Raw genomic sequence first — 24,958 nt, forward strand, 5'->3', positions numbered from 1 at the left:
TGCCTATGGGTGAGGACTGGCCTGCCACCCAAGGCCTGTGAAAGTGTGGGATCATTGTCCAGGATGGGTTGTAGGTCCCTGATGATGCATTGGAGAGGTTTCAGCTGGGGACTGTATGTGATGGCCAGTGGAGTCCTGTTGGTTTCTTTCTTGGGTTTGTCTTGCAGTAGGAGGCTTCTGTGTACACGTCTGGCTCTGTTGATTTGTTTCCTTATTTCCTCGTGTGGGTATTGTAGTTTTGAGAATGCTTGGTGGAGATTTTGTAGGTGTTGGTCTCTGTCTGAGGGGTTAGAGCAGATGCAGTTGTACCTCAGTGCTTGGCTGTAGACAATGGATAGCGTGATGTGCCCGGGATCGAAGCTGGAGGCATGAAGGTAGGCATAGCAGTTGGTAGGTTTTCGGTATAGGGTGGTGGTAATGTGACCATCACTTATTTGCATCGTGGGTGTCTAGGAAGTGGACCTCCCGTATAGATTGGTCCAGGCTGAGGTTGATGGTGGGGTGGAAGCTGTTGAAATCATGGTGGAATATTTCCAGAAACTCCATCCCATGGGTCCAGATGATGAAGATGTCATCAATGTAGCGTAGGCAGAGAAGGGGCGTGAGTGGACGAGAGCTGAGGAAGCGTTGTTCCAGGTCGGCCATAAAAATATTGGTATATTGTGGGGCTATGCGGGTGCCAATAGCTGTGCCACTGATCTGGAGATATATATTGTCATCAAATTTGAAATAGTTGTGTGTGAAGATAAAGGCATAGAGCTCAGGAGCCAGTTGTGCTGTGGCATCATCAGGGATACTGTTCTTGACAGCTTGTATTCCATCTATGTGTGGGATGTTCGTGTAGAGAGCCTCTACATCCATGGTGGCTAGGATGCTGTTTTCTGGAAGGTCACCAATGCGTTGTAGTTTCCTCAGGATATCAGTGGTGTCACGGAGATAGCTGGGAGTGCTGGTGGCATAGGGTGTGAGCAGAGAGTCCACATATCCAGACAGTCCTTCAGTGAGAGTGCCAATGCCCCAGATGATGGGGCATCCAGGATTTCTGGGATTGTGGATCTTGGGTAGTAGATAGAATAACCCTGGTTGGGGCTCAAAGGGTATGTTGATTTGTTCCGGTGTTAGTGTAGGGAGTGTCCTGAGTAGATGGTGCAGTTTCTTAGTGTATTCCTCAGTGGGATCTGAGGGAAGTGGCCTCTAGAATTTGGTGTTGGAGAGTTGTCTGGCAGCCTCCTTTTGGTAGTCAGACCTGTTCGTGATGACAACAGCACCTCCTTTATCAGCCTCTTTTATGATAATGTCTGGATGGTTTCTGAGGCTGTGGATGGCATTGCGTTCTGCAGGACTTAGGTTATGAGGCAAGCGATGTTGTTTTTCCACAATTTCTGCCTGTGCACGTTGCAGAAGCATTCAATGTAGAGGTCCAGACTGTCATTTCGACCCTCAAAAAAACTCCATGTGGGTATTCACCCACGAAAGCTCATGCTCCAAAACGTCTGTTAGTCTATAAAGTGCCACAGCATTCTTTGCTGCTTTTACAGAAAAGACTTAACATGGCTACTCCTCTGATACAGTGTCACTGTTGCTCCATGCAGGAAATGCTCTGTGCATTACCCTGCGTGGCCACACGGTGTCACTGTTGCTCCATGCGGGAAATGCTCTGTGTATGACCATGCATGGCCACACAGTGTCACTGTAGCTCCATGCAGGAAATGCTCTGTGCATTACCCTGTATGGCCACATGATGTCACTGTTGCTCCGTGAGGGAAATGCTCTGTGCATTACCCTGCGTGGCCACACGGTGTCACTGTTGCTCCATGCGGGAAATGCACTGGGCATTACTGTGATGGAGTGGGGACTGTCTGTGTGGGGGATGGGAGAGCAGGTGGTGACTTTAGGACCGGACATGTGCTCAGCCTGTAACTCGAGCTAGGCAGGGGGGAGAGGGTCAGCAACCTTGCCCGGGAAGCTGGACACAGGAAGGGGCCGGCAGGAGGGAGTTCGGTTAGTTCAGTTTCGGTTTTGGTCTGGGTGGTTGGAATTCAGGGAATCCCAAACTGGGAACTATGTTTCCTAAACACTCAGAAGGACTCGATTGTGGGGTCCTACTTGTGCCTCCAAACTCTGCTGTAGCCTTCACTCCTGTTGTCCAATAAACCTTCTGTTTTACTGGCTGGCTGAGAGTCACCGTGAGTCCCAGGAGGAGGGGTGGCAGAGCAGACTCCCACACACTCCGTGACAGAGCCTAAGCCCCTCCGGGACCCCTGCAGCCTGGACGTATGTATCTGTGCCCCCCACCAAACACCCAAGACTCCTGGAGACCCCTCCAGCCTGAACTTAGGTATCTGTGCCCCCCACAAACCCCCTAAGCCCCTCAGGGACCTATACAGCCAGGACATTGGTATCTGTGCCCCATATAGACTCCATAAGCCCCCTGGGACACTCCAGTGTGCATGTAGGTATATGTGCCCCTCAGAAACACCCTAACCCCCCAGGAACCCCTACAGCCTGGATGTAGGTATATGTACCCCCACAACCCGCTCCCGGGACATCTACAATCTGGACATAGATATCTTTGCCCCTCATGAAACCTCTAACCCGCCTCCCCGGGACCGATACATCCTGGACAAAAGTATCTGTGCCCACCCGAACCCCTAAGACCCCCTGGTACTCCTACAGTCTGGACATAGGTATCTGGGGCCACCAAAAATCCCCTAAGACTCCCAGGATGCCTCCAGCCTGGATGTAGGTATCTATGCCCCCCACTACAGCCTGGATTTAGGAATATGTGCACCCCACAAACCCCCTAAGCCCCCTTGGTACCCCTAAAGCCTGGAGATTGGTATCTGTGTCCGCTCCCAAACTCTTTAAACCGCCCCGGGACCCGTACAGCCTGGACATAGGTATCTGTGCAGCCCAAGGCCCCTAAGATACCCCGGACCCCTACAGCCTGGATGTAGGTGTGATGGTGCTGCCTGTGGGAGCCAGCTGAGGTCACTCAATCAAGGTGAACTGTAAACAAGACAGGGCAGACAAATCCCAAATGCTGGTGGTGATTTCAATACTTAGATTTACCAAGCCAGAACAAAACAGCTTCTGTAGTACCTCACTGGTTACTTAGAAGTTTAAACCACGCAGTTCCCTTAAAGTACTCAGCGTTAGGCCTCCGTCCAGACACACCTGTCAGATATGATGATGATTTCTGAAAATCTTATTTCATCATATAAAAGAAAAGATTCTTCCAATCCCAATGGATCAGCCACATACCCAGGTTCAATTATAACTTAGATCTCACCCAAAATACATGCTATAGCCAATTCTTATTAACTAAGCTAAAATGTATTAGAAAAGAAAAGAGAGAGAGTGCTGGTTAAAAGATTAATAGACATATAGACTTGAATTCAATTCTTGAGATTTAGATACATAGTAGAGGTGAGCTTGTAGTTGCCAAAAGTCCTTTTAGAAATAGTCCATAGGTTATAGTCCAATTTCCATATTCAGGATGGCTCCAGTCAATGACTGGGGATCTCAATCCTTGTGGCTTAAGGTTTCCCCCTCTTGAAACCCAAAGCTGATCTGAGATAAAGAAGGATCGTGTCCCAGGTTCTTATACATTTCCAGCAGCCTTTCGGCCTGAGAAAACAATAGGCTTAACTCTCCTTCCAAACATCCTGGCAATTAGTACAGGGTAATTTATTCATCAAACAGTTCAAATACATGTTACCACAATCTTCAAAGAGACACGTAGACAATAATACTATTTCACTCAAGTATCATCATAAATGTTAATATTCCTTTTTTGCTCTTTGAATTAAAACTATAGCAATAGACAAGACTTGTTTGCTTACATCACAAGACCTGAGCAAACACCTCCCCTTCTACCTCTAACACTGCAGACTTGCATTTCAAAGCTCTGTTCATTTACATATCTTGCTAACCAGTTCTTAAGGTTCACCCATGGATCAGGTCAGTCGGTGAGGTGAGTTAATTAACTCTTTCTGGCCCTGTCACCTTTCAATGAGATATTAGATAATACTTACAATGTCACAGTCGCGGTGAGTTGACTGCTGCAGCTCCCCGTAGACTCTGCCTGCGTCTCTCACCGAGCTGGAGTACAGCAGTGGAGGGGAGAGCACTCGATGTGTTGCATCTACACTAGACGCGATATATCAACCCCCGCTGGAGTGATCGCTGTCCACTGATTCGGTAGGTGGTATAGACATACCCTGAGTATCTGGTGGTCGGAGCTGGACCCCGAAGGGGGACACATTGAAGGAACTCAGGGGTTAAGGTGCCTCTATTGTCAACTGTCAGGGCTGCTGTGGCTCAGAGAAGGGTGCTTGACTGCCTGGCAGACTTAGGCGCCACAAGCCTGGGAGGCGGGAGAAGTGAAGTGGCCACGGTGTGCTCAGGGTGCTTGTGCTAAGAGCAGGGTTGAGCGAGGGCAAGCGGGGAGCCACAGGGCAGATCTGGAAAGTTGCCACAAGAGGGATGCGTCAGGGAAGAGAAGGGGAGCTGCCACGGGTGGGGCGCATCCGGGCGGGGATGCAGGGGGGGACGGCGCAAGGTGGAAGTTTCGCCTAGGGCAAGAAACATCCTTGCACCGGCCCTGCCCCATGCCCTGACTGCAGCCAGTCTCTGTCTCCAGCCAGCCCTGCACCTTCTGCCCTGCCCGCACCAGGCGCATCCTCCCTGCCTTGCCTGCAGCCAGCCCTGCAGCCAGCTCCTGACACACCCCCTGCCCTGTCTCCAGCCAACTCCTGCCGCACCCTCCTGTGGCCCTGCCCAAAGCCAGCCAGCCCCCACACCTCTCCAGCCTCCACCAGCCCTGCACCCCCTGTCTGCAGCCAGCTCCATACCCCCTGCCCTGTCTCCAGCCAACCCCTGATGCACCCCCCTGCCTTAAGCCAGCCAGCCCCGCATCCCTTGCCCTGGCTGCAGCCAGACCCTACCTCCAGCCAACCCCATGTCCACTGGTGACCTGCAGTTCCCAGGGCAGTAACCCTGCACAACTGCTTAAATGAGGGGGGCAGGGAGAAGTTGGGATCCACACATGCACACCCTAGGGTGACCAGACAGAAAGTGTGAAAAATCGGGATGGGGTGGGGGGTAATAGGATCCTAGATAAGAAAAAGACCCCAAAATTCGGACTGTCCCTATTAAATCAGGACATCTGGTCAGCCTAGCACACCCCGAGGTTTCCTGAGTTCTATTGTTGGGTTTCCTACTGGTTCCACTGCTGGTTGTTTTCCTTTTCCTGGGGGACTTTGGGCACGAAAACTGGAGACAGTACAAAGGTTGTATAAAGGTAAAATTAAAAAGGTTGCAGAGGAGTTTTTTTTTAAACTTAGGCTTTTGTTGTTAAAAATTTTGTCACTTAGGGGTGAGAAAAAACACTCCTCGAATGCCAAAATTTGAGCCATGCAAAGCAGCAGTGTGAACAGCGCTTTGTAGGTGGAGCTGTGCTCCCGGTGACGAAGCTCTTGCCCCTCGTTGGAGGTGGTTTGGTTTTGTTGCTGGGGAAGCTCTCTCCCAGCGATAAGGATGGCCACACAGTGCACCTTACAATAGCATGGTTAGAGTGGCACAGCTGCACCGTGGTAAGGTGTGCGGTGTAGACACAGCCTCAGAGCTGGGGGAAAGCCAAGAGGCGCTGAGGAGCACAGGGTTCAGACAGAGACATCCGTTAGGAGAGGAACTATTCACAGGGATTCTCTATAGCCTAGTAAGGAGGAGAGGATGGAAGATAATAATGTAAAGGTAGGATCTGATGAGAAACAGTGAAATGAAAGAGTCTCCCTCAATTACATCACGTAATAGCAGACAGCTAAAATGGGACACATTTTATAAATGCTTAAACACAAATGCTATATGTCTAAGTACTAAGACGGGTGAATTTGAGTGCCTGGTATTGAGTGACGATATTGATAGAATAGGCATCACAGAAACTCCTGCACCCCCTCCTGCGCCCATGTGGGGACACTGACCTGTGTGCATGGAGCAGCTGGCATTGCTGCCCCCCACTCCTCCCTGGAATGCTGCTCCTCCAGGCACCCCTAGGGGCTGTGGGATGTGGGGGCAAGAAGCGAGATCATCCGAGCTCCCTGCATCCAGGTCACTTTCCTCAGCTGGGCTGCATAAGGGGAGGGCAGAGAGCAGCAGCTTCTGATGCTCCCCTCACAGCACAGCCCAGGTGGGGAAAGTGACCAGGACGCATGGAGCACATAGTGCTGCTCCTCGCTCCCCCCCAACCGTCTATGGGCCCATGGAGGAGCATTGGGGCAGGGGAGAGTAGTGAGCACCTTTGCACTGCCACACGGTGCCCTTTGACCTCCTGGAGCCCTGGGCGACTACTGGGGGGCCCCACCCCTAGTGCTGGCGAGGCTCCCCAGCACAAGCAGCAGAAAACACAGAGAGACGGGCCACCCACTGAGCAGTGGTAGCCTGGCCGGCTTGTCATGGAGGCTCGGGGGGGCTCAGCCTCCCCAAACCTTGCGTTGCCAAGGGAACAGTGGGGCCCATGACTAGAGTCCCTAGCCAAATTGAGTCCTTCTGGAAAAGTCTCCCCCATGTCAGCCTCAGGGCTGGAGGAGCTCCCACTCCCTGCTAGGGCCCGGGGGCTGCAGCAGGGGCACAGAGCTTCTCTGGTTTCAGGGCCGCAGCGGGGCAGGGGTAAAGGGGTGATAGAGTGGGGCCAGTGTGGGAAGGGGTAGAACAGAGGGGACAGTGCATGGGGCCATGGGTGGAAGGGGGCAGAGCCAGAGACAGAAGGGGGGGCATGGTTCCGGTGCTGGGGCCCCCACATTTGTTCTCCCTTTCCCTGGGTTTTGGCATCACTAGCCCCTGCTTAGCGAGTAGGGGTCAGTGGTCCCCATAATGTGGGGCAAGACTTCTAGGGGGACACAGAGGAAGATTAATTGGGGCACCTCAGGGCCTGAGCCAACCCCCATGGAGGGCAGGGAGGGAGCAAAACTCAGCCCCACTCTTTCAAAGCTCTTCCCCAACCCCACCCTCAGCCTAGGCCTCTGGCTTCCAGCGTGGCCTTGACCCCCTACCCCTGTCTGCACCCCACTCCCCAGCAAGCAACAGCCCCACTCCCAGCCACGGTTCTCGACAGTGGCTTCGGAGAGGCCACAGCCATGGCTAAGAGGGCACAATGTGAAATGTTTGGGGACCATTGGTTTAGGGTGACATCCTCAATCACTTCTCTGCAGTCCAATAAAAGCTATTCCTCACTCACCTACCCCTCCATCAGGACGGACTAGGAATGTTCTGCTGCCCTTCACTCACACAGGAAGGAGAATAACATTTCATTCCGCTCAATCCTAAAGTGATTTGTAACCCACCACCATCCAAACTGGTCATTTTGGGGAAGCGGCCCCACCATGCTGCATACCTGGGCAGAGCAGATGTGTCTGTGCAAACACGGTCTGTTCCTGAAGTCTTTCCCAGCTCCTCACTAGATGTGAGGGAGGAACTCATTCAGACCCTGCTTCCGCTTAGTATTTAAAAACTCCTTAGTGTCCCTATCTCTGCCGGCCTTAGATTTCTCCTCCTGTCCCTTTCCTGATAGCTCAGGTGAGGTGGCCAAGTGGTTAAAATGATGGGCTGCTAATCCATTGTGCTCTGCACACATGGCTTCAAATCCCATCCTCAGGAGATGCATTTAATCTTCACCTTCCTTTACAGACAACTCTCTTCCCCTTTAGAACAATAACAGATCAAACAATGTTACTTCTGTAACCCAAAATTGGGTCAGCTAGTAAGCTTAGGGAGGACTAATGACCCCCCAGAGTTTGATAGAAAACAGCACATGTATTATATTGATAGCTAAGCTCAAAAGAAGGGAGGAGGGAGGGTGTCACACTCACATACTCACACTCCCAGGATAGGCCAAAGAAGATGGGTAGGGGGGTGTCACACTCACACTCCCATATTCATGCTCCCAGGACAGGCCTGGCAGTGGAGATGTCAGGATCCTTTAAGGTAAGTGTCCCACAGCGCAGTGATGGACAGTGCGATGAAGGTAAGTCTCCCCGAGGCATGATGGAATGTAACACAGCGAACCACTGGCCAGACGGGCCGGGCAAAGGGCATTCACTGGAGGTACAAAGGAGTGGGGGAAAGCCACTTCATAGGCATTCAAAGAGGGAGAGGAGACAAGGGCGGAGGGGAGTGTTACAGACCTTTTGAGCATACAGGTTATACAGAGCACACAGATCACTGCTGTTCCTACAACAGGGTAAGTTCTCAAGCAGCATGTTTCTTACTTTGCCCATCTGTCAATTTTGATGATTATCGATGGAAATATTTTGCCATTGGGTTGTGTGTTTACGCAGAAATTGACATTTACCAGCAAATAGGTAATTCTTCCAAGCCTGCCTAGTCTGCAGTTGATGGGTTTAGAGGGACACATTCACTCTTCCAGGTCCCCATGCCAGGCCTGTGCTCTCCAGGCTGTCAACTTCCCACACCGCTGGGATCCTTCCTTCATCTCCCCCCAGACCACTGTTCCACCCCCACTTCTGGCATTCCCTCCCCACACTGTCTAACTCCCCTGCTGGCAGGATCCCTTTCCATTCCTGTCTCCACTCTGGGCAAAAGCTCTGCACTGTTCCCACACCAGAAGTTGAACCCAGGCCACTTGGATGAAAACCAGAAATCCTGACTAGCCCATACGGGACTATTGTTGCATCTGACGAAGTGGGTATTCATCGGCGAAAGCTCATGCTCCAATATGTCTGTTAGTCTATAAGGTGCCACAGGACTCTTTGCTGCTTTTATTACTATAACTCAGGGCTTGGCTACACTGGAGAGTTGCAGCGCTGGTGGTGGCTTTACAGCACTGTAACTTACTCCCCGTCCACACTGGCAAGGCACATACAGCGCTGTATCTCCCTGGCTACAGTGCTGCATGTGCTCCACCTTGATGAGAGGAATAAAGAGAACAGAGCTGGTGATGCAGAGCTGGGGTGCCAGTGTAAACAGTGATTAATCTTACTACGCTGTCACTGACCTCCGGAACCTTCCCATAATGCTTTTAAGTAGAGATAACGCTCTTTGTTTTGGTGTGATGCCTCTGTTTGTTTTGTTGTGAGCTCAAGGCTCCCGGAGCTGCTTATCTAAAAACCAAACACAGTTACTGTTTGCAGTGAATGAGCAGAGGCAGAGGGATCCCTTTGGAACACCCACAGCTGGTGTTTGCTTGAGGAGAGAAGCAGCCGGGTGGGCACGGGGGGTGTCTGTTTTGGAGCAGCTGCTTATCTGGTCTGTGACGAAAAAAACAAAGGCGGCTATTTGCATTTAGTGAATGAGAGAGGGGTGGGGGAGGGGTCGGAACTTGCCAGGTAGGGAGCTGACACAGTGTCAGCTCCAAAAATCCACTCACTCTGTCTCCCCTATGCTCCGTGTCACACTCTGCCCCACCCTTCTCTTTTGAAAGCACATTGCAGCCACTTGAACGCTGGGATAGCTGCCCATAATGCACCACTCCCAACAGCACTGCAAATGTGGCCATGACAGTGTGCTGGTAGCTGTCAGTGTGTCCACACTGCAGCGCTTTCCCTACACAGCTGTAGGAAGACAGCTTTAACTCCCAGCACTGTACAGCTGCAAGCATAGCCAAACCCTCTCTAAGCCGACCCCTTCTGAGAGCAGGAAGGGCTAGTGTGACTGGATGTCCTGATTTTTGGGTTTTTTTTCTTATATAGGTGCTTATTACCCCCACCCCGTCTGAGTTTTTCACATTTGCTGTCAGATCACCCTAGCAGGGGTTGCACACAGGGCTGCATTAACCTTCAGGTGCTGAGGTTTCCCTCTCTCCATTCCCAGAGCCTGTGATCAGGAAACAGACATCAGGGCTCCCAGGTGCTGCACAGACCATGACTGAGATCAGACCCCATATTGTGCAAGGTGCTGTATAAACCCTGGCCAACATTGGGACACCCAGGGGACGCCCAACTTCTTCTGACTCCCTCTGGATCACCCCTCCCCGCAAAAAACCACCTTTCCAAACAGTCCTTCTTTCCCTGCCCCCTGATTCTGCTTTCACACCCTGGGACCATCTCCTCTCTTCATCTCTCCCTCTCCAGGTGAAGCAGAGATGGAGGCAACTTCAGCCACTGGAGACAGCCCTGCGGGGGGGGTGTTTGCAGACACAGGAAGGGAGCAGCTGGGAAGGGGGAGGTGCTGGGAAGAAGGAGGCAGGAGAACAAAGCCCATAGACCCAACACTGGGCAGCTCCTGGGGGCGGGACTCTGGCTCTGCTCAGGGGCGGGGCAGCTCCTGGGGGCGGGGCTCTGGCACAGCCCAGGGGTGGGGCAGCTCCTGGGGGCGGGACTCTGGCTCAGCTCGGGGGTGGGGCAGCTCCTGGGGGTGGGGCTCTGGCACAGCCCGGAGGCGGGGCAGCTCATGGGGGCGGGGCTCTGGTTCAGCTCAGGGGCGGGGCAGCTCCTGGGGGCGGGGCTCTGGAATAGCACGGGGGCGGAGCAGCTCCTGGGGGCGGGGCTCTGGCACAGCCCGGGGGCGGGGCAGCTCCTTGGGGCGGGGCTCTGGCACATTGTGACGGAGCCCGGGCTGAGGAGCTGCTCCCTGGTTCTCCACGTGCTGCCAGCAGCGCTGGAACTGCCCGAGCCAGAGCGGAGCCGCTGTTCTCAGCTGCAGCCAGGATCTGCCCCCGGCCCCGCTGGGATCCAGGTGGCGACCGAGATTGGGGCCCGGGGGTTCCCCTTGGTGTGGCTGGCGGGAGGGGAGGGGAGAAGCCGGAGCTGCAGGCGGGGGAAGGGCGGTGGGACATTGTGACCCGGAGCGCCCGGGGAGTAAGAGACCCCGGGGGAAGGGAACGTGACTCTTCCCCGGGGAGCCTGGGAGGAGCCTCGGAGCCGCCTCGGCCACAGTGGAGCTGCAGCAGGATCCGCCCGCCCCGCTGGGATCGGGGGGCCGAGACCCGGCGGTGGAGCGGAGCCTAAGGCAGAGCCTGAGGCCCGGCGGGGGGGCCGAGGGGGAGCCCGGGGCCCGGCGGGGGGGGCGGTGTATTAAATCGCTCCCCATAGCAATGTGCTACTCCCGGGCACTGCGCATGCCCAGTAACAGCCGCTGAAGCCGCTGCCCTTCCCCCTTCCCGGACCAGCCGTAACGTTCCGCCGGGCGCTGGGGGGGGGCTGGAGCAGAGCGGGGGAGTAACCGGGGGGGGCGCTGAGCAGGAAATTCATGGGCGGGGGGGGGTCAGGCAGCTGGAGGCAGGGCCGGGGGGTGGGGGCTAAAGGGCACAGTCCAGGCTGGGGGGAGGAGCAGGAGTTGAGCTCAGGGGGAGGCGCTGGCAGAGCCCCCCCCTTTGGTGTGTGTGGGGTGTCAGGGAGGGGAGAAGCTGGAGTTGCAGGGAGGGGGAGGTCACTGGGGTGGGGGGGTAGGTCTGTCTCTGTGCAGCCAGGACATTCCCGGGGTGGGGGGGAAGGTGAGTTAACTGGATCCTGTTTTTGCTACTTCCTCCCACACACACATTCTTTCAAGATTTCCCCTTTTCTCTCTCATTATCACATGTGGCTATAAAATCCAAGGAGATTCTCCTCCCCCCTAATGATCAGCTGTCTAACTGCCTCTGATTTTCCCTTTTCTCTCCATGCTTCTCAAATGTCAATTTAAAATCTCTCCGATGGGCGGTGGATTTTCCCACCCATTTTATCTGCAGCGATTTGTCCTTGTTCGGGTGGGAAATTGTTGCCCTCGGTCATTCCCCAGAACATGGCTCCCAGTGGAGTGGGATGGGATGAGGTTCCCGTTCTCTGCCAGGGCAGGGAAGGGAAGGGAGGAGCACATCCCCCATGGAGACTGCCCAGACCCCATTTCCCAATCCCCCTGCGGCTCCCTTCCATTGTCCAGGGAGCCTTCCAGCTCCCCCCACCCCTTAAATCAGGTCCTCAAAGGGGTCTGAGCTGCTCACGTGAATGGTTGCCCTGGGTCTGGGGGGGACCATCACATTCTGTTTATGTATTGGACAGTCATATAAAAGCCAGTCCAACAGTCCCCCTTTTCCACTAGTTATTTAATAGCAACATCAAATCCCCTCCGATCTTGGTGGTTTTCTCTCATGTTATCAAAGGTCGTTTGTGACAGGTTCTCTCTGCGTGTCTCAAAGATTGATATAAAATACCCCAAACATTTGCCCCACTTCTCTCTAGTTGTTTTATTTCTAATTGAATATGATGGGTTGTTTCCCAATGTGCTAAGATGCAGCCGCCTCTGGGGTGGTTCCATGGTGGCCATTATTTGCTAGTGACAGCCCGTGGACCTTTCTTGCCCTCCAGACCTTCCATTCTCCTGTTAAAGAAGCACCCCCCAGGCTCCCTCTGCCTGTGTGACTGGCCAGCAGGAGATGGTGTTAACTTTCTAGCCACTTCTCACACTCTGTGAGGTAACACTTGCAGGGGCAGGGAAGGTGTCTGTGTGGGGAGATTGCAGCTGAAGGGGCATTGTGGTAGGGGGAGGCCTCTGGGTGGCTGGGCAGGGGGTACCGTAGTCAGGTTGGTGGGTTGTGGAGGTTTGGGGTTTTCGGGGGTGGTGGTTCTGATGTGCCCATCCCTGAGGCTATGGGTCCTGGAAGTGGGTATCGCTGGGGGCCTGGTGGCTGCAGAACAGTGGGGGTGGGTGTCTCTTGGGGGGGCGGGACAGAGGGTTAGAGGGAGCCTGGTTCTGTGCCAGGGGCTCTGTCTGTGCTTCCCCTGCTGGTTCCTGGTTTTGTTGCCATGCCCAGTGCACAGAGCTGGAGGAGGGGATCCCTGGCACTAGGTCAGGGCATGCCAGGGAAGCAGAGTGAGGGGTCCCACTGTAAAGCATCAGGGGGTCACACTGGGCAGAGGAGAGGGTCCCAGGCAAATGTCAGGGTAGATCGTTCTGGAGGGTGGGGGAGTTCCTAGGCAGGCAGTGAGGGACTGAGTTCCCAGTGGGGGGGGGTCCCTTGAGGGGGTCCCTGGCTGCTGGGGGCTCTTGGTGGGGGGAACCCTTTGGGATTCCCAACCTGGCAATCATGGTGTGGTAGGGGTTCTCTGGCCGGTGGAGCTTTGAGGGGTATCTGGGGTCCCTGGCCAGGGACTCTGGGGGCTGCGTCCCAGGGAATATCTGATGGGCCCCTGGCTGGGGGTTGTCTGGGGCCCCTGGCTGGGGGGTCTGGGCTCTGGGTACTAGGGGGTGTCTGGGGGCTGCTGCTAACCATGATCCTTCTCTCTGGTCAACTTGTGCCAGAGTCCTGGCTTCAAGTCACCAGGTCACCAAGTCCATTCCCCAGTCACGTGCCCTGTCATTGGGATAACTTTCTCTCCACTTAGCAAACACTGTTAGTGTGAAATCACAGATTTTGCTTTTCTCCTCTTTTGAAAACTGCAGGAACTTTCGGTTCCGTTTGGAAAATTTGTGCCCCCAGTCCTTGTCCTAGATCTGCGGGGGTGAGGGAGGTGGGAAGGGAGTCAGCACTGCTACACGATGGTCTTTTCCACAGCGTTCTGAACTCATTCTTTTTGAAATCTAGTGTCATTGAGACAATTTTTAATCCAGAGTAACTGTATGGAAAGACAAGGAGTGATTCCAGATGGACAGTGGGGCAAATGAGAACAGCAATTCTCCCTGTGAGGAGGGTCTCCCATTAGCTGCTCTCCCCAGAGAGCTAAAGGAGGGAAGCTGCTCAAACGCTCTGTCCCTCTCTGCTCAGGATATTGGGGTTCAGCTTCCTGGGTCAGAGACTGCAGCCTCCATTGTGATCTGGGAGACCAGGCTTGGCAGCTGCTGCTCCCCCATTGGGGCTCTGTGCTGGGAAGTGACCTTAATTAAAGCTTCTTCTCTGCCCGGCTCAGGGGATGACTTTCTGCAGCTGGTCCTAGCCCCCTAGGGCAGCCCTGGGCCCTGTTACTACTAAATTCTGAGCCAGAGTCTCCAGGTAACTGAAAGACCTCAGGGCATGTCCTAGGGTCTGGCAAGAAAGTGACTCTGCACAAACAACACCATCTCATTTCTCCTCCCATTAGCGGTTGCCAGGAGGAAATCCAGCCATGGGAGAGCAAAGCCCCCAGGATTGGGACTGTCCCAGCCAGATGGGCAGGGAGAGAGGACAGGGGAAGGAGAGACTGAAAGGGGCAGTGGGATGAATGAATGTGGGGGAGAGATTTCCAGCTCTCTAGTCCACCCAGACACATGTATTGCTGCATCCTGGGGCAGAACCACTTTCCAGTGAACAAAACAAGGATCAGACAGAGCAAAAGCCAGTTCCTGACTCCATATTCCCCCTGCTGGGGTGTGGCTGCCGTGGGGTCAGTGTCTGAGGGAATCCCCCACAGTGACTCCTTTGGTTCTGCTCTTTTCTAGCCTCGTGTTCAGAGAAGGGGTGAGGGGAGGGAGAAGGGAGGTTAAAAATGTGTCTGTGGACTTAGCCTGGCAGGAGGGGCCAGGTCTAAATTGTAATAAATAGATTGAGCATTTCCCAGCATGACAGAATCTAGGGTGTCTGTCTGCAGGGAAAGGGCCTGCGGGAATTGTGATGTGAAATTAACTAAAACCGGTTCTGAAATGCCCACAACTGCCCTTCTCCCCCAGACAGGCTGCAGAATGACGTCCATGTTTTGCTCCAGCTCATCCCAACCTGGCGTGGGACAGGGAAGAGAAATATCTGCAGTGGAGTCAGTCCAGGTGGAGATTATCGGGGGGTTGCTGGTGGGTTCCTGCTGGAAGAAAGGGAGAGCAAAGAAAATAGCCCATCTACATGGAGCACGTCAAGCTGACCAGACTTCTAGTGCTGGAGCCTGACCTCACTAACCAGCAGCTGCTGTGAGATATGGAGGGTTCACCTATGAGTCAGGCTTATTGGAGCTGCCTCTCCCTTCATATCCCTCTCCTCACAATGAGGAGGGTGTTGGGCGTCCTACCAGCGAGCTCTCCCTGGACCCTGCTAGGGGCTCCATCTCCTGTATCAGTCAGTGGCTAGTAGGGGGGTGATGGATCTGCTGGGAGAGACAAGGGGCTCTCTCTTCATCCCCTCACCCTGGTATTTGCTGGATACTCTGAGCGAGGTCGAGGTGGGACTCTCCTGACTATGATCCATGCAGAGCTTCCATTTGATTCACTCCTCTCTGCCACAAATAGTGGGGCTGCGAGTGGGGCAGCAAGTCCTTAGTGTTGGACTCTTGCTCTTTCAGAGGCCAGTGACCTTCGAAGAGGTGGCTGTGTATTTCACCAGGGAAGAGTGAGCTCTGCTGGACCCCGCTCAGAGAGCCCTCTACTGCTATGTCATGCAGGAGAACTATGAGACAGTGGTTTTGCTGGGTAAGTGTTCCTGTCCCTTCTGTTCTTGGAAGGGGAAATGAAGAGTGAAGGTTCATGCCACCCCCACAATGCCATCTGTACCCTGTCCTGTTTCAGCATCACCCAATAGGCCAGTGACACACGTACTACCACAGACCCTCCTCTGCTGCACAACACTTTGGGAACAGAGCACAGGAACCGTATTGCACAGTGTCAAATAGCTCCTGTTTGCTCAAGTGAAACTGGGGGTTCGGTCTGGCATAACTGTCCCATACCCCTAATCATTTCTGTTGCCCTTTTCTGAACCTTTTCCAATTCCAATATATCTATTCTTGAGATGGGGTGACAACATCTGCATGCAGTATTCAAGATGCGGGTGTATCATGGATTTATTTGCTGTTTTTACAAATATGATCTATGAGATATTCTGTCATATCTATCCCTTTCTTAATTATTTCCTACATTGTTCACTTTTTTTCACTGCTGCTGCACATTGAGTGGATGTTTTCAGAGAACTATCCACAGTGACTCCAAGATCCATCTCTTGAGTGGAAACAACTAATTTAGACCCCATCATTTTGTATGTATAGTTGGGATTGTGTTTTCCAATGGGCTGCACTATGTGCTATCCTGTCATCTAGTACTGCTGAGATCCTGGATTTAGTAATATCCCTGCCCTTCCTGTTCCCTTTCTCCACCGAACCCCGCCAGCCCATGCTTCCTGTTCCCAGCTTCCCCAGGATTCTCGCACTGTCTCTGAACCTCTCTGTCAGCAAGAAGCAGTGCCAGGGACACTTGCCCTCTGTCTGGAGTCTTCGATTTCTGGGACATGGATTTACTTTCTCTGTGTTGTAAGAGGCTCTGTCATAATGATTGTCTGTGATGTTACCCAGAGTACAATCTGGACTGTTAAATAGCTGTCCCCTCAGTCCTCCAGCCTGGGGTGCCTTTTCCACTTTTTTCCCGCGAGAACAGCCCCTCTTGGCCAATTAACACACAGTCTCCAGCATGTAACTCACTCCCAGCTACACAGTATTGAGTGCTGCTAGACAGCCACTCATGAATTACACCTCAGGAGAAAACCAGCAAATTCTCAAGTGCCCAACTTTCCCCCCAGAAATGTGCATCTTGCACTGTCCAGCACGCTACTGAACGACACAAGCTCATATGAAGTCTGTCATTTCATCAGTGGGAAAATGACATGCACTAGCTTGTTATCCCAAACAGAGTTTCCAACACACTTCAATCCACACATACTGGTTAGTTGAACAATAAACCAAGATTGTTAACTACCAAAAACTAAAACTAGGCCCAGTCCATGAAAGAGGCACTCCCAGGAGAGACTGTATAAAGGCTGGAACATGAAACACCTTTGTAAACCTGAGACAGCTGCCTTGGGGACAATGACAGGGAGAATCCCCCAAAGTGACTCCTTTGTTTCTGCTCTTCTCTGGCCTCCGATTGTTCCTTCCAACGTGGAGTATTTTGCACTTGTCTCTACTGAATTTCGTCCTATTTACTTCAGATCATTTCTCCCGTTTGTCCAGATCATTTTGAATTTTAATCCAATCCTCCAAAGCACTTACAACCCCTCCCAGCTTGGTGTTGTCCGCAAATTTGATATGTGTAAGAGAGAGACTGTTACTGGGAGGGTTTCCCCATGTGTCAGAGGGTTACACCCTGGTGGGAGGGGGCTAGGCCTGTACTGGAATAAAGTTACTTTGTGCTTCACAGTGTGCCAGAACCTAGAATATGCATTAGCAGGGGAAAAGCTGGGGGAAATCGGCTTGTGGAATGGACAAAAGCCTAGTCTGAATTCTCACACCTTGCCCTTTTCACCCCGGCAGGCCAGAGAATAACATCCATGTTTCGCTGCAGATCATCTCGTCCTCCCAGGGTCAAGGAAATGGCTGCAATGGAGCTGGCTCAGGTAAGAGATTATCAGGGTGGCGGGCTCTGATTGGAGGTTGAGGACCAGTAAATGCATAGGAGGTTGGGAATTGCTAGAGGTGGTAGGAAGCAGGAAATATCTCGGGTGGAGAAAGGGAAGGGACAGCATGTGACAAACCTGCTGACACTTGTGTAGTGTAGGGCATGATGGGTTGTCACCCCCAGGCAGCAGTTTGTGGAGCTTCTGGGAACTGCTGTGTCCTCTAACCCTCACGCTGGGCTGGCCCTTCTCACAATGCTTTGCTAGAGATTTCGCCAGCCTCTCCAGGGCCTGTTATCACCCAACGCAACAGCAGGTGGCGCCATGTTGCCAACTAAGCTACCTGAGTGCGTTACCTAAGCCACTCAAGGACAGATAGAAGACAAGAGCCAATTTCCCACTCCCCAACCTTGCACACTTGCTGTAGTATAAATCCAGAATTATACCATCTTATAGTGCACGGGGATCTCTATAATGCAAGCTCATTAATATAGTTCCCCTTCCCCTCGATATGGGACAGATGTGCACAACAAGCTGAGATTTTCCCCAGACACTTCACTCAAAATACACTGGTTAAGATAAAGCATCAAACAAGTTTATTAACTGCAGAAAGATAGATTAAGTGATTATAAGTGATAACAAACAGATCAAAGCAGATTATTTAACAAATAACCAAAAACTCAGACTAAGCCTAACATACTAGATGGATAGAATTTGAATGAGCAATTTCTCACCCTGACTGATGGTACAAGCAGTCCCCCAAGTTTCCATACACAAGCTAGAAATCTCTTGATCCTGGGAGCAGCACTTCCCCCACATCAGTTTTTGTTTCTCAGGTGTTTCCAGGAGTTCTCTTGTGTGGGGAATGAGGCCAAGAGATGATGTCACACCCCACCTTATGTAGCTTTTCCATATGGTGGGAACCTTTTGTTCCAAACTCAGTTCCTAGTCCAGTTTGTGGAAAAATACAGGTACTAAAATGGAGTTTAGTGTCATGTGGTCTGGTCACAGGCCCTGCTGAGTCATAGTAGCCATGACTCCTAGGCTGGCTGAAACATTCACCGGAAGGCTAAGCTCTTCCACAGTCCATTGTCTTTGTTGAGCCATCAGCACTGTCTGCCTTCTTCATTGCTGTACCTGAAAGGCTCGTTGTGGGTGTTACCCAGAGTAAACACATTTGAAATACAGATACAGAGTCAATATCCATAACTTCAGATACGAACATCACATGTGCACACAAATAGGATAATCATATTCAGCAAATCAGAACTTTTCCAGTGACACCACACATGATGCATCTTGTACAAAATAGATCATAATTATGTCCTAATCATATTATAATCTTACCATTATGATGAATATGGGGGTGTAGTGTCAGATAGGTCCTAATTTCAAGGCACAGAAGTTGGGAATGAACTTCCCCTCTTTGTGGAACAGGAAATAACCCTCCAGCCAGGGCTGGGACAACTTCCCAGACTCTCAGTGATGGAGCCTGAATCTCCTGGCATTTCATTAATTACCACCAACCTCAATCTTTGTGGCAACTGTAAACTTTATCAGTGATGATTTTGTACTCTCTTCTAAGTCATGGATAAGAATGTTAAATAGCACAGGGCCAAGAACCAATCCCTGCAGGAACCTGCTAGAAAGAAATCCACTCGACCATGGTTCCCCATTTACTATCAGAGTTTTAAATCTATGCCATGTTTATTTTGTATCATTCTAGTTTTTTTAGTAAAAATATTGTGGTGATCAAGTCATGTCCCTTACAGAAGTTTAGGTATATTACATCAATACTATTAGCTGCAAGCAAACTTTTGATCTCATCCAATAAGGATATCCCGTTAGTTTGATAGGCTCTATTTTCTCTAAACCTTTGTTAATGGGCACTACAATTCTGACCTTCTAACTTCTATTCTTTACTATTGACTTCCCCTTTCTTCCATATATTTTATTTGGAGAGTGCTGGGATTCCTACCAGGGAGCCACTAACAGGGTCCAGAGACAGCCCCATCTCCTATATTTAGCTCTGGCTACTAGCTATGTGATAAATGTGAAGACCCTGCTTCTATCTGTCAGCTGGGAGACACAAAGGTTCTCTCTTTCTACCCTCTGATGCCTCCTGGCTGCTGTAAGCAAGGTGGGGTGGGACTCTGTTAACATGTGCCTCCCGGAGCTTCCATTTCCCTGGTGCTGCTGTTCCGTGAATAGCGGGGTTGTGAGTGGGTCAGCAGGTACTGAGTGTTGGACTCTTGCTCTTTCAGGGGCCGATGACCTTCGAGGAAGTGGCTGTGTATTTCTCCAGGGAAGAGGGGACTCTGCTGGACCCCACTCAGAGAGCCCTCTATAGGGATGTCATGCAGGAGAACTATGAGACGGTGGTCTTTCTGGGTAAGGATTCCTGTCCCTTCTGTTCTTGGAAGAGGAAATGACGAGTGAAGGTTCATGCCACCCCCACAATGCCATCTGTACCCTGTCCTGTTTCAGCATCACCCCAATAGGCCAGTGACACACATACTACCGGAGACCCTCCCCTGCTTCAGAACACTTTGGGAACAGAGCACAGGAGCAGTATCACACAATGTCAAATATCTCCTCTTTACTCAAGTAAAACTGGGGGTTACGTCCAGCATAATGAACAGAAGCTTCCTACCCCCAGCCTTCTCTCAAACCCTGAGCCTTCTCTACCCAAACCAGAATGTGCTTGGGGTGTAACAAGCAGGCGGCTGGAATCAGAGCTGCCGGTCCAGGGTTACTTATCATACAGACACTCAGTGCGTCCTTGAACGCTGGCTGGGAGTATCCAGACAGGGGAGCTCCAGCAGCAGAACTCTGAATCTCACCCAGGATTACAGATGACGCAACTCCTCACTGATCTAGATTGTACCCTAGCATGTGAAAATGGCCTAGGTTGGTAGTGACATTTCTTGAGACATGGAGAGTCTTGCTCCCATATCACCAGGTGTAATAAAAATAATAGGAAAGGCCAAATATGGAAAACTGATTGTTCAGCTTGCTTTTGACCTGCATCATATTTTGCAATATATTCCAAATAAGGAAATTAATGTGCAACGTATGTGTCATTGTTTGTGGTTTTAAGTTGTAAAAGGCTTGTGTGATTTTTAGCTCGGGGACAGTATTCCAATAGCTGTCACCCCCTGCGTCCTTGTAACAAAGAAAAGAGCCTCAGGCTGAGCTGATTCAAAATCAACCCTGTGATTTTTTTGCACAACAGCCTTAATAGGTCCCTGTGATGGAATGTAAGGCTACGTCTAGACTACCCACCGTATCGGTGGGTTAAAATCGATTGATCGGGGATAGACATATTGCGTCTCATCTAGACGCCATATATCGATCCCCGAGCACGCTTATATCGATTCCGGAACAACACCAACCCCAACGGAGTTGCTGATTTGACAGGGCGAGCAGCGGACAATGATCCCGCGCGGTGAGGATGGGTGAGTAATCCGTAATAATACAGTAATACAGGGGTAATACAGCCTGGATGTATGTATCTGTGTTCACCACAACTCCCTCAGACATCCAAGGACCTCTCCAGCCCAGACGTAGATATTTGTGTCCCTCATGAAGCCCCTAATCCACACCGGAACGCCTCCAGCCTGGACGTAGCTATCTGTGCCCCCACAAGGCCTAAGCCCCCCAGAGATCTCTACAGCCTCTACATAGGTGTGATGCTCTGTGCCTTACCCTGCGTGGCCACAGGGTGTCACTGTTGCTCCATGCGGGAAATGCTCTGTGCGTTACTGTGATGGAGTGGGGTCTGTCTGTGTGGGGGATGGGAGAGCAGGGGGTGACTTTAGGACCGGAAACGTGCTCAGCCTGTAACCTGAGCTAGGCAGGGGGGAGGGGGTCAGTACCTTTGCCCGGGAGGCTGGACACAGGAAGGGGCCGGCTGGAGGGAGTGAGTTCAGTTTTGGTTTGGAGCTGGGTTGTTGAAATTCAGGGATTCCCAAACTGGGAACTAAGCTTCCTGAACCCCCAGAAGGACTCGATTGAGGGGTCCTGGTTGTGCCCAAAAGCTCTGCTGTATCCTTCGCTCCTGCTGGCCAAAAGAACCTTCTGTTTTACTGGCTGGCTGAGAGTCACTGTGAGTCCCAGGAAGAGGGATGCAGGACCAGACTCCCCCACACTCCGTGACAGACCCTAAGCCCCTCCAGGACCCCTGCAGCCTGGTCGTATTTATCTGTGCCTGCCACCAAACACCTAAGACCCCCGGAGACCCCTCCAGCCTGAACTTAGGTATCTGTTTCCCCCCACAACCCCCCTAAGCCCCTCAGGGACCTAAACAGCCAGGACATTGGTATCTGTACCCCATATAGACTCCAGAAGCCCCCCAGGACACTCCAGTTTGCATATAGGTATCTGTGCCCCTCAGAAACCCACTAATCCCCCAGGAACCCCTACAGCCTGGACGTAGGTATTTGTACCCCCACAACTCCCTTAACCCCCCAAGGACATCTACAATCTGGACGTAGATCTCTGTGCCCATCATGAAACCTCTAACGCCCCAGGACCGATACAGCCTGGACATACCTATCTGTGCCCACCCGAACTCCTAAGACCCCCTGCTACCCCTACAGCCTGGACATAGGTATCTTGGGCCCCCACAAATCTCCTAAGACTCCTAGGATGCCTCCAGCCTAGATGTAGGTATCTATGGCCCACTAACCCTAAGCCCCCCGGTACCACTACAGCCTGGATGTAGGAATATGTGCACCCCACGAACCCCCTAAGGACCCCTAGAGCCTGGAGATTGGTATCTGTGTCCCCCCCAAAACTCTCTAAGCCCCCCAGGGACCGGTACAGCCTGGACTTAGGTATCTGTGCACCCAAGGCCGCTAAGATCCCCCAGATCCCTACAGTCTGGATGTAGGTGTGACGGTGCTGCCCATGGGAGCCAGCTGAGGTCACTCAGTCAGGGTGAACTGCAAACAAAACAGGGCAGACAAATCCCAAACGCTGCTGGTTATGTCAATACTTAGATTTACCAAGCCAGCACAAAACAGCTTCTGTAGTACCTCACTGGTTACTTACAAGTTTAAACCACGCAGTTCCCTTAAAGTACCCAGCCTCAGGCCTCCGTCCAGACACGCCTGTCAGGTATGATGGAGTACAGCAGTTGGCAGGAGAGCACTCGATGTGCTGCATCTACACTAGACGCAATATATCGACCCCCTCTGGATCGATCGCTGTCCACCGATTCGGCAGCTGGTATAGACATACCCCAAGTATCTGGAGATCGGAGCTGGATCCCGGAGGGGGACACATTGAAGGAACTCAGGGGTTAAGGTGCCTCTATTGTCAGCTGTCAGGGCTGCTGTGGCTCAGAGGAGGGTGCTTGACTCCTGGCAGGCTTAGGCACCGCAAGCTTGGGAGGCAGGAGAAGTGAAGCGTCCATGGCGTACTCGGGGTACTCATGCTCAGAGCAGGGGTAAGCTGGGGCAAGGGGGGGTGCCACAGGGCAGAGCGGGGAGGTTGCCACAAGAGGGGCACCTCAGGGTGGAGGGGGGGAGCTGCCACGGGTGGGGCGCCTCAGGGCGGGGGTGCAGGAGGGGAGGGCGCAAGATTGAAGTTTCGCCTAGGGCATGAAACATCCTCGCACCGGCCCTGCCCCATGCCCTGCCTACAGCCAGCCCTGCACCCCCTGCCCTGCCCTGCCCGCAGCCAGCCTTTGTCTCCAGCCAGCCCTGCACCTTCTGCCCTGCCCACACAGCCGCATCCTCCCTGCCCTGCCTGCAGTCAGTCCTGCAGCCAGCCTGACACACCCCCTGCCCTGTCTACAGCCAACTCCTGCCAAACCCCCCTGTCGTCCTGCCCAAAACCAGCCAGCTCCCACACACCCCCAGCCTGCACCAGCCCTGCACGCCCTGTCTGCAGCCAGCCCCGCACCCCCTGCCTTGTCTCCAGCCAACCCCTGATGCACCCCCCGCCTGAGGCCAGCCAGCCCCGCACCCCTTGCCCTGCCTGCAGCCAGACCCTACCTCCAGCTAACTCCATGTCCACCGGTGCCCTGCAGTTCCCAGGGCAGTAACCCTGCACATCTGCTTCAATGATGGGGGCAGGGAGCAGCTGGGACCCACACATGTGGACACCCTAGGGTGACCAGACAGCAAATATGAAAAATAGGGACGGGGTGGGGGGTAATAGGATCCTAAATAAGAAAAAGACCCCAAAATTGGGACTGTCCCTATAAAATCGGAACATCTGGTCACCCTAGCACACCCCCAGGACTCCTGAGTTCCATTGCTGGGTTCCTGTTGGTTCCACTGCTGGTTGTTTTCCTTTTCCTGGGGGACTTTGGGCAAGTTGCTCCCCCTCTAGGGCTCTGTCCCCAGCAGTCAAATGGGGATTTCATACTTACCCGCTATTGGAAACTGCTGGGAGAATCTCCCAGCCAAAGCTGCTCTGACAGTGCTAAGCAGAATCTGACCATTCAAGGGAGGAGCTAACTGCCCAGGAGGAGTGTTTGGCTCTGGGGTTTCACTTCAGCCCAGTCTAGAGAGAGGGGCCCACCATGGAGTTTGGCTCAAGAAGACCAAGTCTCAATTTGTTAAGGGCGTTTTTGAATTCCAATCCTGTGCTCCTAAGTGCTTGATGTCAGCTACAAATTTAGAAGCATGGTCTCCACTGCATTTTCAAATCATTCATGAAAATATTGAATAGTACCGGACCGTGGACTGATCCCTGCCGGACCCACTAGGTAAACCCTCTCCGTTGGACAGCCAAATCTGGAGAAGGGCTCCTGGAGTCTGGGCTTTCAACCAGCTCTGCACCCACATTACACTGCAGCTGGACTGCATTTCACTCGTTTGCTTGTGAGAATGTCCTGCGGGACTGTGTGAAAAGCCTTAGTAACCCCAAGCTAGATCCCATCTACTGTTTACCCACCCTCCACCAGGCCTGGAAACCTGCCAAAGAAGGAAAGAGGATTGTTTGGAATGATTTGTTCTTGACAAATCCATGCTCACTAGTCCTAAGAACCAAATGATCCTGTAGGTGCTGCTGACAAACTGAGTGTTTAAGAATGTATTGCAGGATCTCTCCAGCTGTGGCAGTGAGGCTAGCTAGTCTGTAAGTCCCAGGGGTCTCTTAGTTCCCCTTTTAGAGAAAGGTCTTGTCTTGTTTTGAATGGAAGATGTTCTTTTTCAGGGATCTCAGACGAGAACTAGGGCACAACACCTGGTTTGTTTAAGGCCACAAAAATGGAGGAAGGAACCTCTTCTCTCCTACTCGCAAAGAACCCCAGGTACCTAAAAGACAGGGACTCACATCCTGAATGGGCTTTAAAAAAGGCACTGGTTAAAGATTGGCCTTGACCATTTCTGTTTCCACTAGACTAGACATTTTAGCAAACTTTAGAATTCCTTGGTGCTGAACACTGTGAAACTCCCCTTCTCCTTTACAGAGGCTTTAACGCCCTTATCTCACTCAGGCTCCACAACTGCCCAGAGTTCGAGAACTGTCCCTGTTCCCATTGGGAAGATGGGAGGAGCCTGAGGTCCAGAGAAGGGAAGTGACCTACCCAAGCGCATACACAGCAAGGCACTGGCAGAGCCAGAAAGAGAAACCACCAGTCCCGACTCCTGTTCTAACCGCCAGTAAACACACTCCCGAGGCAGGGATAAAGCCCGGGAATCGAGGATTGGTTGGAGAAATTTCATTGAACACCAGTCTGTCCGGAAAATCCCATTCAGACCTAAACCAGCTTGTTTCTCTAGAATTATAACA

The 24,958-nt window shown here is 52.3% G+C and overlaps 1 protein-coding gene across 1 annotated transcript; it reads left to right on the forward strand.

Moving 5' to 3' along the window:
* The first annotated feature begins 10,548 nt into the window (after positions 1-10,548).
* LOC127042132 (zinc finger protein 707-like) lies at positions 10,549-20,336 on the forward strand. The gene is made up of 4 exons (XM_050935766.1): positions 10,549-10,692; positions 15,174-15,300; positions 17,127-17,209; positions 19,474-20,336. The coding sequence occupies exons 2-4, from the start codon at positions 15,267-15,269 to the stop codon at positions 19,639-19,641; spliced, it is 285 nt and encodes a 94-aa protein (XP_050791723.1). The 5' UTR covers positions 10,549-10,692; positions 15,174-15,266; the 3' UTR covers positions 19,642-20,336.
* Positions 20,337-24,958: the final 4,622 nt, after the last annotated feature.

This window comes from Gopherus flavomarginatus, unplaced genomic scaffold (assembly GCF_025201925.1).
Source record: "Gopherus flavomarginatus isolate rGopFla2 unplaced genomic scaffold, rGopFla2.mat.asm mat_scaffold_280_arrow_ctg1, whole genome shotgun sequence".
In the NCBI taxonomy this organism is placed as follows: Eukaryota; Metazoa; Chordata; order Testudines; family Testudinidae; genus Gopherus; species Gopherus flavomarginatus.

Excerpts from the sequence above, each read along its gene's own strand:
- LOC127042132 (XM_050935766.1), top strand. The coding sequence starts at position 15,267 with ATGCAGGAGAACTATGAGACAGTGGTTTTGCTGG. Across the intron at positions 15,301-17,126 it reads TGAGACAGTGGTTTTGCTGG|GCCAGAGAATAACATCCATG; the intron begins GTAAGTGTTCCT and ends TCACCCCGGCAG. Across the intron at positions 17,210-19,473 it reads CTGCAATGGAGCTGGCTCAG|GGGCCGATGACCTTCGAGGA; the intron begins GTAAGAGATTAT and ends TTGCTCTTTCAG.